The sequence below is a fragment of the Toxotes jaculatrix genome, chromosome 14 (assembly GCF_017976425.1).
Source record: "Toxotes jaculatrix isolate fToxJac2 chromosome 14, fToxJac2.pri, whole genome shotgun sequence".
Taxonomy (NCBI): Eukaryota; Metazoa; Chordata; class Actinopteri; family Toxotidae; genus Toxotes; species Toxotes jaculatrix.
In genome coordinates this window covers 6,697,999-6,710,005 of record NC_054407.1, presented here as the reverse complement: position 1 = coordinate 6,710,005, position 12,007 = coordinate 6,697,999, and the positions used below count along the sequence as shown (strand labels likewise).

General features: G+C 42.5%; 2 protein-coding genes across 4 annotated transcripts; one reads left to right on the top strand and one right to left on the bottom strand.

Moving 5' to 3' along the window:
- The first annotated feature begins 220 nt into the window (after nt 1–220).
- Nucleotides 221–5,632, top strand: LOC121193202 (E3 ubiquitin-protein ligase Midline-1-like). 3 transcript variants are annotated; one of them, XM_041055405.1, is made up of 8 exons: nt 221–310; nt 476–747; nt 868–1,185; nt 1,465–1,557; nt 1,652–1,733; nt 3,099–3,188; nt 3,412–3,468; nt 4,067–5,632. In XM_041055405.1, the coding sequence occupies exons 2-8, from the start codon at nt 490–492 to the stop codon at nt 4,597–4,599; spliced, it is 1,431 nt and encodes a 476-aa protein (XP_040911339.1). In that variant the 5' UTR covers nt 221–310; nt 476–489; the 3' UTR covers nt 4,600–5,632. The 3 variants fall into 3 exon arrangements, with proteins under 3 accessions (XP_040911339.1, XP_040911340.1, XP_040911338.1); XM_041055406.1 differs by having other exon boundaries at nt 257–310; nt 479–747; XM_041055404.1 differs by having other exon boundaries at nt 259–310; nt 427–747.
- Nucleotides 5,633–5,989: 357 nt separating this feature from the next.
- tox4a (TOX high mobility group box family member 4 a) lies at nt 5,990–10,782 on the bottom strand. Its single transcript, XM_041055403.1, has 10 exons — nt 10,305–10,782; nt 10,148–10,213; nt 9,723–10,022; nt 9,358–9,603; nt 8,899–9,234; nt 8,684–8,764; nt 7,882–8,589; nt 6,657–6,799; nt 6,483–6,536; nt 5,990–6,396 (listed from the first exon to the last, which is right to left on the bottom strand). Exons 1-10 carry the CDS (start codon nt 10,407–10,409, stop codon nt 6,384–6,386), a joined length of 2,052 nt encoding a protein of 683 aa, XP_040911337.1. The 5' UTR covers nt 10,410–10,782; the 3' UTR covers nt 5,990–6,383.
- Nucleotides 10,783–12,007: the final 1,225 nt, after the last annotated feature.

The following is a 12,007-nucleotide window of genomic DNA, read 5'->3' as shown; positions in this document are numbered from 1 at the left end:
CCAGTGGGATTATTAATGCGAATAACTACAGCTGTGTCAAAATTATCAACCAAAATAACTGAACAGGTGTTTTCTTTTACTTATTCCCATAAATAAATACATAAAAAAAAAATAAATACGGCGGTTTTAAGAAATACTATCTATTTTTCTATTACGTAGTAATAGTAGTTTTGATGACGTAATCCCGTATTTCCCCCTCTGAGACCCCGCCCCATCAGGAAGTACCAACATAAATTCAACAGTGGTTTCACTTTTAGAAATGTGCGTACGGACGGCAGAAGACAAACAATACTTGGCTTTGACTTTAAAGGTAGGATAGCTTTTACTGATTATCTCCCATCATGCTAAGGCTCATGAGTTATTCTAAACAAATGAAATAGGAGGTGTTTATAAAGACAGCAGCTGAGTGCTGCTCTAACTCTGCAGTTAACTCCCTCTGGTCTGCTGTTTCTCTGTTCCCCTGCACTCTTTGGAGGAGAGGGCTCGAGGATGGAAGGTGCAGAGCAAACCCGCCTTGAGGAAATGCTAATGTGCACAGTGTGCCAGGACATCTTCAAGGATCCTCGGCAGCTGCCCTGTGGACACAGCATGTGTATGAGCTGTCTGGAAAACATGATGGATCACTCCTCAGACATTCCCTTCCGCTGCCCTGACTGTAGGACTTATTTTGGACAGGTCATCAAGGTACAGAAGAACTACTCACTGGCTAACATTGCAGAGGACTTCAGGGAGAACAAGAGGAGGAAGGTACCTGCTACTTGCCTTTTTTCATATTGTTACCCACAATTTATTTTATCATTACACATAGACCTTAAAAGTGTCCTAACACACCCTTCCCCACATCCCCTGCGTCTGATTTTTGTATAGGAGGAGCAGACAAAAAATGTGTACTGCAACTTCTGCCTGGAGAAAAAAGTCCCAGCCATAAAAACGTGTCTTAAGTGTGAGGTGTCAATGTGCAAAGAGCACGTGAAGGACCACCTGGAGATTCCAGTGTTCACAGGCCACCCTGTGGTCAGGCCTCTGGGTGACCTCCAAGAGAGGAAGTGCCCACAGCACGAGGACGAGGTGCTAAGGTACTACTGCAACACATCCAGGCGCTACATCTGTAACTTGTGCGCCCTGGAGAGCAAACAGAACAACCTTGCCACCGAGGCCTCTACTGTCCTACGGAGAAACCTGACTGTAAGTTTGAATAACACTGCATACAAGACAGAAAAAAAATCTTGACATTTACAAAAAAAAGGTGGTGCTAGCAACAGTTTCTTGTAAATACAGAGGAGGGAAACTCCTATCGCTGATAGTGCTGCGGAGAAACAGGATTTTCAGGTCCCTGAGAATCCCTCCCCACCCCATGTCATTCATTCAACGCCTCGTTTTGCAACTCAAAGCTAATTATGGGAAAATAAAAGGATAAAACTGAATGTGAAGGGGTGATTAAAGGTGATATTGTGCATTTAACAGGACTACATGGACCAGCGCTTCACAATGCTTAAGAAGCAGATCACAGAATCCAATGACTCACTGAGACACCTGAAAGAAGAGATCAAACGTGAAGTGAGGCCTGTTTACTAAACTCTCAATATCTGGGATTTGAAAGGATTTACATTTGTACAGTTTTCGTATTAAACAAGTATTTTCTTTGCAACAGAAACTGAAAGTGCAAAATGCCAACTGCCTCAACAGTGTCACAGTGGTGCTGCTCTCCCTGTGGTTTATAGTTCTGTATTATGGTAAGAGAATCAGCTTTTAAAAAATGTCAGTAGCCAGGACATAACATATATACAGTGGGTACGGAAAGTATTCAGACCCCCTTAAATTATTTTTCACTCTGTTATATTGCAGCCATTTGCTAAAATCATTTAAGTTCATTTTTTTCTCTCATTAATGTACACACAGCACCCCATGTTGACAGAGAAACACGAAATTGTTGACATTTTTGCAGATTTATTAAAAAAGAAAAACGGAAACATCACACGGCCATAAGTATTCAGACCCTTTGCTCAGTATTTAGTAGAAGCACCCTTTTGAGCTAATATAGCCATGAGTTTTTTTTGGGAATGATGCAACAAGTTTTTCGCACCTGGATTTGGGGATGCTCTGCCATTCCTCCTTGCAGATCCTCTCCAGTTCTGGATGGTGAACGTTGGTGGACCGCCATTTTCAGGTCTCTCCAGAGATGCTCATTTGGGTTTAAGTCAGGGCTCTGGCTGGGCCATTCAAGAACAGTCACAGAGTTGTCCTGAAGCCACTCCTTCATTATTTTAGCTGTGTGCTTAGGGTCATTGTCTTGTTGGAAGGTGAACCTTCAGCCCCCGACTGGTGGAGGGCTGCAGTGATGGTTGACTTTCTAGAACTTTCTCCCATCTCCCGACTGCATCTCTGGAGCTCAGCCACAGTGATCTTTGGGTTCTTCTTCACCTCTCTCACCAAGGCTCTTTTCCCCCGATTGCTCAGTTTGGCCGGACAGCCAGCTCTAGTAAGGGTTCTCCCAAACGTCCCAAACGTCTTCCATTTAAGGATTATGGAGGCCACTGTGCTCTTAGGAACCTTAAGTGCAGCAGAATTTTTTTGTAACTTTGGCCAGATCTGTGCCTTGCCACAATTCTGTCTCTGAGCTCTTCAGGTAGTTCCTTTGGCCTCATGATTCTCATTTGCTCTGACATGCACTGTGAGCTGTAAGGTCTTATACAGACAGGTGTGTGACCTTCCTAATCAAGTCCAATCAGTGTAATCAAACACAGCTGGACTCCAATGAAGGTGTAGAACCATCTCAAGGATGATCAGAAGAAATGGACAGTACCCGAGTTAAATATATGAGGGTCACAGCAAAGGGTCTGAATACTTATGGCCGTGTGATTTCAGTTTTTCTTTTTTAATAAATCTGCAAAAATGTCATGTTTCTCTGTCAACATGGGGTGCTGTGTGTACATTAATGAGAGAAAAAAAATGAACTTAAATGATTTTAGCAAATATATGCAATATAACAAAGAGTGAAAAATTTAAGGGGGTCTGAATACTTTCCGTACCCACTGTATATGTGTGTGTGTGTGTGTGCAAACATGCTCTCAGCGAAGTTTGCCTTTGTTTCCCACCAGCCTACACCTACTCTGTGGAAAACCAGACACTAACAGAAGCACTGGAAAAGCAGCACAGCCGTGTGCATCAGATCTATTCCACCATCGCAGGTAAGATGTCATGTGATTTATAAAACATATAAATAGATGGAGGAAGATATAAAAGATATAAAAGGAGGAAGATATAAAAGAAAATAAGGTTCAGAACTTGTATTTTATCTAACCCAAAAATTTTTTCAAGACAAGTGACAATGTCTCAAACCACAGGAGTTAAATAGTAACTTTTTATATGGGGCATTTAAATCACTGTTATTTGTTTAAAATCTGTTCCTAGAATTCTTGGTTGAGCATCCAACGACAAGCAACACACTTCTAGAGGCGGATGATGAAGGTATGAAAAACTGATCTGTTGAAAACAAGGGGTCAGAATGGAAATGTTAAAGGTAGTCAGAGAGAAGTACTGTGTGTTTGTACTGGAGTACACTGACTAGCCTGATGGAGATGATATAATCAAAGATTTGAAAATGTTGGGGAGAACCAACTAAGTTGCACCAATAGTTGAGGATGAACTCAAGTTAGTTTCTGGCTGCTTGGACTCTCCGGCATGTCCAACTCTGGATTTAGCTTCTCCATCTCATCTGCAGTAATCAAATACGAGAGCACCAGTAGAAGTTTAGTCTGCTTCACCATCGTCAGACTTCCACTATTATTTCAGCATCATTACACTTTTAATCACCATTTTTCCCTTTATAACTTGAGATGAGGCACCTGAACACATGACAGAGACTGATCAGACACCTAGATTAAATGTTTACATGTCTATCTGATTACTCCACTCTACTTGCTGGAGTGCATTTCAACACACGTATTGTTATGTTACAGTCTTAGGTATTCTGAAAATGCCCAGAAAATATGTGATATGAAGGACATAGCACATGTGTTTGCACAGACACCACAGCAATTACTGAGGCACTCTGTCTGTCTCTCAGGAGCTTTCAATCTGGACCTGGACACTGCCAGTCCTTTCCTTGGAGTCTCCACTGACCTCCGAACAGTGGAGAGAGTGAAAACCAAGCTGGATTATCCTATCAGTAACAAACGCTTCGATGAAGCCCCGCAGATCCTCTCCATGCGCTGCTTCTCCTTTGGTATCCACACCTGGGAGCTGGAGGCTGAGGGATACTGGGACATCGCCGTCTCCTACAGGAGCATCCAACGCAAGAGCAAGAACAGCAGTGCCTTTGGAAACAACGCAGTGTCCTGGAGCCTAACACACGATGGAAAAGGCAAGCTGTTTGCTTACCATAACGGTCGGAAAAAAGCTCTCTCTGAAAACCTGCAGAGCAGCCGAATAGCAGTGACGGTCAATTTTGAGAAAGGCAACATCACATTCAGTGCTGTGGAGCTCACCATCACCCAGCTGCACGAGTTCAGGGCTAAACTGACTCAGCCAGTGTGTCTGGGTGTGGGGCTTTACCGTGTGGATCCACTGAGCAAAGCCTCTGTTGTCAAGGTTTCCTGAATAATCCTACAAACTCAAAATGAAGCTAAAGCTGCATCCAGACTGCCTCAAGTCCAGTGACTGGTCTCAGGTATAATTTTATATTGTAAAGCATTTTATGGTATGTACAGTATGTATATAATATAATTAACTGAATGTTTTTCCTTTGATTGTAGATTTTTTTTCTGTATAAATGTAACTTTGAAATATACATTATTTTTATACAAAGTGTTTGTCATAGGGAATTCAGTATAGGACGGTGACTGTACTGTGAGACTAAATAAAGCCTACATCTCAGCATTGAAGCCACTTTAACGAATGACAATCAGTCTTACCACTTTCACTATTATAATTATTGCTGTAACTATTGTAACAACATATATATTATTCTGATTTTCAATAATTTGCCCCATTTTTCTACAGACTAGATTTACTGCAGATGTATGTGTCCACTAACCTGTCAAGTTGCAGTTTACATCCTTGTCTGTCCAGACTCTGATATGTAGCACAGACTTTGAAGGAACTTATTAAAAAGGTATTAAGTGTGTTGTATCATACATAGTTTATGAATTCTCAAGTGTTTTTTGAAGTCACAGTGACCTTTGACCACCATAATCTAATCAGTTCATTCTTGAGTTCAAGTGAACATTTGTGCTAAAGTCCCTCAAAATGTTCCCGTAATATGACGTTCATGAGAACAGGACAGACTGAATCTATGTAACTTTTCTGAAAACCAGCCACTTTGGTCACAAGTCACAATGATAATGATAAATTCCAAAGTGCAGCAGAAGCATAAGAATTATAAAGTAAGCAAAGCGACTCAGTTAATGTTTACACGAGCTAGCCTTAGCCACCACAACCCACTGGTCATACCAGACTACATAAGGCTGCAGCAGTTAAACCCCTGAGTGTGCTGAACTGAGTAAGAGTGTGTTTGATTGCTTATGAATTCAGCTTTTCATTTGTCAGAGGTATAATGTGTGATTTCCTCTCTCAAAGTCTTTCTTTAAAGGACACAGCAAAAACAGCAATCTCTATATTGAGCTATTTTTTCTCATTTATTAAGAAAACATTAAAGTCAAGCATTTTTTTTCAACTGACAATGATCTGAATAGAATGTTTTACAAAAACTGAAGGCGATGTTAAGTTAAAAAGGCCGATATTCTCTGTACAAAAACAAGGCATACAGTGATACAAACTGTTTTATTGTCAAACTAAAGCATTTTTCAGCTAAGTAAAGAATTGGACAGCTTTTTCTCACTTAATTAAATTTTAAAAATTTCAGAGCATGAATTTGAAATCAGTTAATGACACTATACAATCATGTCTTAAACTGTTGTAAAAATATCTGTCAGAACAAGGAGCTTTGGCTAACAGACTTTTCTTTCCTATTTTAGGCTTTTCCAAATGAAGTTACCACTTACAGTAAACAAAGATAAGCTGTGTGGGCTTTGATAAAAAAAAAAATGTTTTATACTTCATTGTGCTGATCTTTTTTCCTAGCTGCCACAAAGTCCCCATGATGCCCAACTAAAAGCTGTACACATACTCAAACATCGCACTACATAATTATCCACACACACCCGACACTGCTGTAATTCGACTGCCAAAAATAACAGTTTGGAATGACTGTACTAATCCAGTGGCATTTTATCAATGCTACTTGTTTACTGTCCTTAACAACAACTGTAAAACCTACAGTGTTTGTACAAAACAGTGAGAGAATTATGACCCTTAAGCACCTGCAGTGAAATGCATTGTTAGTATTACTGTAGTGCAACAGTTCTGCATCCATTTTTCCATTATTAACACTGGCTCCTGGTGAAAAAACAAAAAAAAGTTGATGTGACTGAAAAAAAAAACCAACTTTGTATTGATGTGACTGGTAAGTAGCTGTGCTTTACTTCACTGTTCCCATGGTCTGATTCCTGATGGAGCACCACGCCTTGAAAACATCTCTGAGAAACAGAAAATACCAAGTTAATGAAAAAAAATTCTCTAATGTCAGCTGAAAAAAAAAAAACAACCCAAAAACATTTTACGCATTATACCAGTTCATGTTTCAGTCCTCTACACACCTGCAGTGAGTGGCCACACATTCGTTGCTGCAGTACTCTTTGTCCCAGTCTTCACTATCGACTGCTGGGTTGTTACAGCCCGCCCTCACACACACACTCTTCAGAGCTGTGGCATCAATGGACCCATTCACCTCCATGTCATCCTGATAAAAGGAGTATCATTAATATTGCCACCTGGTTTTTGCTATACCCTGATCTAAAACTGTCAGAGTAGGTTGTGCAATAAGTGTCTGCCCTCTTCAGCTCAGTGTTCGGTACAGACACTGCTGACAGCAGCTGCAGCTTTGAGTCTGTGTAAATGTTTTTTAATATCTGTGCAACATCTGGAGAGTATATTTCCTCCCCTGGGTGAAACTGCTCGAGCTGTGCCAGTTTGCATAGGTTGTTAAGTGAACAGCCACATTCGCTACCCCAGATGTCATTTGCAATTGTGGCTTTCTGTTTGCCACCCTGCTATAAAACTGATGAAACACCCAGGCTACTGTATCTGTGCCCACAGTCTGTCTCCCATCTTAGTTCACTGCCTTAGAATTTATCCTGTATCCTTCCCCTGAGTTAGATCTGTCCTTTTGTTTTCATAATGTAGGTTTTTGTTTTTTTAAAAAAGAAATGAGAAATTTACCTACCAGTCCGATGTAGAATTCTTCTCATACAAGTGTATTTAACATGAAATGACTTCATCTCAACTTCTACAAACATTTAGCAACAGCAAACATGTTTTTAAGGATACTTAGTGCTGCCTGGATTACACTCCCTATCAACATAATGAGGAAATGTTAATTCAAGTATCTTGCAAGTTGCAAAAATGTCAGTTAAATTTTTCACTATGTATTTAATTTGTTTTTATTTCTTTAAGTGTCTTTACTCTAGTGACATGACAGAAGACTCTTAATTACATCCACTCTGATTTAATGCTCTAAAACAGAAAGTTAGAGGTTGATAGGCACTATTAAAATGGCAAGTAGGAGGGATCAAATTTAACATCTTCTGACTTGTAGAAAATAGAAAATGGAGAAGATGTGGCAGTTATTTTAAAACTTTGCCCAAGTTAGATCTGAATAATACTCTGCACTTCTGAAAGTTTGGCATCTGTTGCTTGGCACTGTCTAAGGATAAATTATAAACAGCTGTGAAAATCCCAAACTAGGTCAAATAGTCAATTAAATGCAGCTGCCACAAAATAAACCTCAACAAACCACAGCAATGAATTAAGCAGAACATTTACCTCTTCTGAAGGCAGCACATCTGTAACTTCATCCTCATCTGGATTCCCTGAAACATCAGCAGAATTCACCACCTGCACTGAGACGACGGGAGCAGACTGGGCAGCAGCAGTCGCAGTAGATGATGCAGCAGCTGTGCTGGGGACAATAATTGGCAGGGCCTCTTTATCCTGCAAGGAGGCAGGAACTATTTTTATCTGGAGTGGAGGCGGAGGAGTAGCCGTGATGGACACAGGGAGACCTGCCATGGCGCTTCCTTCGCGGGGCTTGGCTTGTAGCGGTGGAGGTGCCGGCGCCATTTGCTGGAGCCGTGGCGGCAGAGGAGCATTCTGCATCTGCTGCAGCGGAGGTGGCTGGCGAGAGGCACCCGACACTACCAACGTAGGCTGCAAGGTGCGGACCCCTCCGGGCAACACCGTCACCACCTGGCCCCCCGCCTGCAGCATGTGCTTGGGGATTATGATCTTGGTGATGGTCTGGGCTGGTGGAGCTGCTGCTGCTGCTGGAGTGGAGGCTTTGTTTGCCCCTGTGCGGGAACGTGTGGTCATTTCTGGGACGTCCAGGATAATGTTGGAGGCACAAATGTTGGTGATGGTGTTCTCTTCCAGGCTGTTGTTAGCAGGGCGGAGTGCCTGGTGACCAGCAGATGGAACTGGGTTAACGGCAGGTGGAGGTGGTGAAGGGGCAGTCTCCATCTCCTCAGCGGCAGGCTGGAATAAAGACAGATTAAATAAATTAGGAAATCCATTTGAATGAAAATCCCAAAGAGCAAGTTTGTTTCTTTAGAGGACAGCACGATGTTACCTGTGACAGCTGGTTGGCTCTGTAAGCTGCCAGCGCTTTCAAATAATCCTTTTTGGCTGCTTCTGTCTTTCTCTTGTACACCTGTTGGAGAAAAACACATATCACTTTTTAAAATAAGTGCCCTTTGTCTGTACATTTCCATCAAAAATCATGTTTCCTCCCCCAAGACTGATGTAAGATATTAATATACTGTATATAAGTCTGTGTGCTTATACCTGTTTCTGTTCCTCAGCCAGGCTGTCCCACATGGAGGCCACAATCTTTGACACCTCTCCAAAAGAGGCGTTGGGGTTCTGGCCCTTAATAGCTGCCTGGGTGTCTCTGAAGAACAAGGCATAGGCAGAAACAGGCTTCTGTGGTTCGTTTGGATCTTTCTTCTTCCTTCCTTTCTTTGTGCCCACGGCCCCACTCGCTGCCAGCGTGGCTGGCTTCCCCCCACCCCTCCTGATTGTAGCAGGCGAGACAGAGGAAAGGGGAACTGGGTGGGAGGACATGTTGGAGAGGACAGAGGAAGAGGAGAGAGACATTGGGGAGTCTACCAGCACGCTCCTCTGAGTAAGGAAGAGAAAAGTGGAAGAGAGGGAGGAGAACATATTAGCTGCAGGACCAGAAACATAGCACAGAATCCAAAATGCAGTTATACGATGTTGGCCACCACAGGTGTAACCCCTCACCTTGAAGTCATCCATGTCCTCATCCTGCAGGGAACCAGCTGGAGACGGTGTTGCTGACAGCGGCTGCTCAGGTGTCTCTGAATGATGCCTGATGTTTTCACCCCCGAGGCCCAGCGCCAGCTCTGACTGGTTGATTGTACTCAGCTGACTGCTTCCCAAAAGACCATGACCGATGTCACCAAGCTGGACATCAATTGTCATAGGGGATGAACTGCTGAAATGTGAACCACCGGAATTCCCCAGTTCCTGCAGAGGAATTAGAGCACGGAAAAGTTAAGGAAAACTCCTAACTGCATCCATGAACAGCTGACATTTAAACACACCACACAGTATTCTGTGTGAGAGCCCTCAGGCAGAGCACTCACCAATGCAGAAGAGCTCAGTAGAGCCGCCCCCCCAGTCTGGCCCATTGCCCCGAGGTTTAGCTGCTCCAGGCCTTGGGACCCAGAGTTCACAAAGGTGGAAGCGAACGAAGGGTCATTGGCCTCGACCACTAGGTTGCTAACAAGGCTACGGGAGCCTGAAGGTCCCCCGGTGCCATCTGACCCATCTGTCAACTCAAAGTGGGACACGGCATCACTGATGCCCAGAGCTGGGTCCGGATCGAGGGAGATGGGAGGAATCTCAAAAACCTCATCCCCGAGACTGGGAGTATGAAATGTCTGCTGTATGTGGAGAAAGACAAAGACCAACGGATCTGTCCTTAATGAACTGAAGCACATGTATAAAGATCAGTACAATGAAGACATGTTACGCAGCAGCACCATGTTGACTGAATTAACTCGCTCACCTCAGCGGACAAAAAGGGATGGCCCGCTCCACTGATGGTGAGATAGCTGTCGCTGCCTTCTGGAAACTGAAACAAACGGTTAGCATCGAGCTGACGAACGTGCAGCGTCAGCAATCCCATCGGTCAGTGACATTAAACACTGGTAAACATTAGTTACCTTGTTTTCCTCAGAGTATCCACCGTATGCTTGAGTGTCCAAAAACTCCGAATCAACGTTTTGAGCACAACCATCCGACAGATCAGAGTAAAAATTAAGGTCCATTTTGAAACGAATTAGTCCAAACAAACTATCACACGCGTTGTATACTTGGCTGAAAATGGTAATTCCTTGATTTCCTACCCATTTAGGTCAACTATCCATACACTAACCTAAGCTGCTAGTAGCTAGCCAGCTAGCTAATCACTGCCGGTTAGCAGAACCGTAAAGATCGATGAGATGTTGCTAAGCAACTTTAGCTTTTAAGTCTCAAGGAAGACTGGGGCAAGGGGGTGATTTGAGGCTAATATCAGCCAAAATAATCTCAATGCAGCTAAAACACTTCGTATGAATTCCCCCTGGGGTGCAGTGTTTACTGGAGGCCCAACACAGACCCATTCATATGCCGGAGCGATGCTAACATCCACTCTCAACCGACCACAAGTGCTGGATTCAGGGTCTGTCGGAAAAATTGAGGTTATTGCTTGAAACCTTCTTCCATACGTTTATTGGCGGAGTGGAAACGAGCTTTAAAGGTGCATACCGCCACCTACTGTGTCGGAGTGTGTGTAACCATGGCATTTGTGTGAACAATGATCGGTGTGTAAAAGAACACCTGTGCTCAGCAGGGATTTTAAACTCTCTTCCTGCCCTGTTTCATGTGCTGCTTCTTAATGTCTCCCTCTCTGAGTTAGATTCACTGCAGTGCATGATAATGTCTTCTCCAGCTCCCAGTGTTACACCACTAACACAGATATGTTTAGCTTTTCTCCATTATATATAACGTGGATTTGAAAACCTGCATTACTGAGTCTTAATCATGTAATGATTACCTCCTCTCCACAGTTACAATATACTCTTTTAAAGTGTTTAAAATGAACTGCCTTTTGTATATTATAATAATGCCTCCCTTTATTGTCTGTATCCCATTCGTTCTGCCAGGTATTATTCACGGCGGTTATAATTAATGATAGTGCCTCTCACGTACCTACTTTTAATCTCTTTGTTGTCATGTCCTCTAAGAGCCCAGGACTTTAAGGACTCAACAGAACTACACTTCTACACCCACCCTTAGAGGGAGCATCTCTAGTTGATCTACTTCTACAGAATCCACTTTGATATGGGCTCAGCAGTCCTTTATACTCTAAAAGTGGAGTCTTTTCCCAATCGTCTTTTCATTTTATTTACATACATGTAATATTAGTCTAGTCTATAGTTACCTGCATTGCCTGGATCCTTACCTGGTTTAACAACAGGAAGCACCACAGTACTTTTCCACACACCATAGGGAGTCTTCCTTCGTTCCAGATCTTGTTGAATAAATCTAAAATTACATTCATCATTTTATCAGGAAAGTGCTTAAATAGTGTGTTATATAATTTATGTTGTCCAGGAGTAGTATAGCCACTACCAGCCAGGGCACTTTTCAACTCATAAATTATAAATTCTGAATCCAGTCCGTTCTATCTCTGATCCTGTTCACTTCAGAGTTTTCTCTTTATATCTCCTTTCTTTTGTCCTCCTGTCCTCATTAGCCATGTCTGTTAACTAGATTTTCCTATGCTTGAGCAAAACTGCCTCCATGCAATTCCTAGCTTTAGTTCTCTTTAATAACCAACATTTTCTTTATTTAAATTCCTTTCTCATCACTTTAAAAGCTTGAT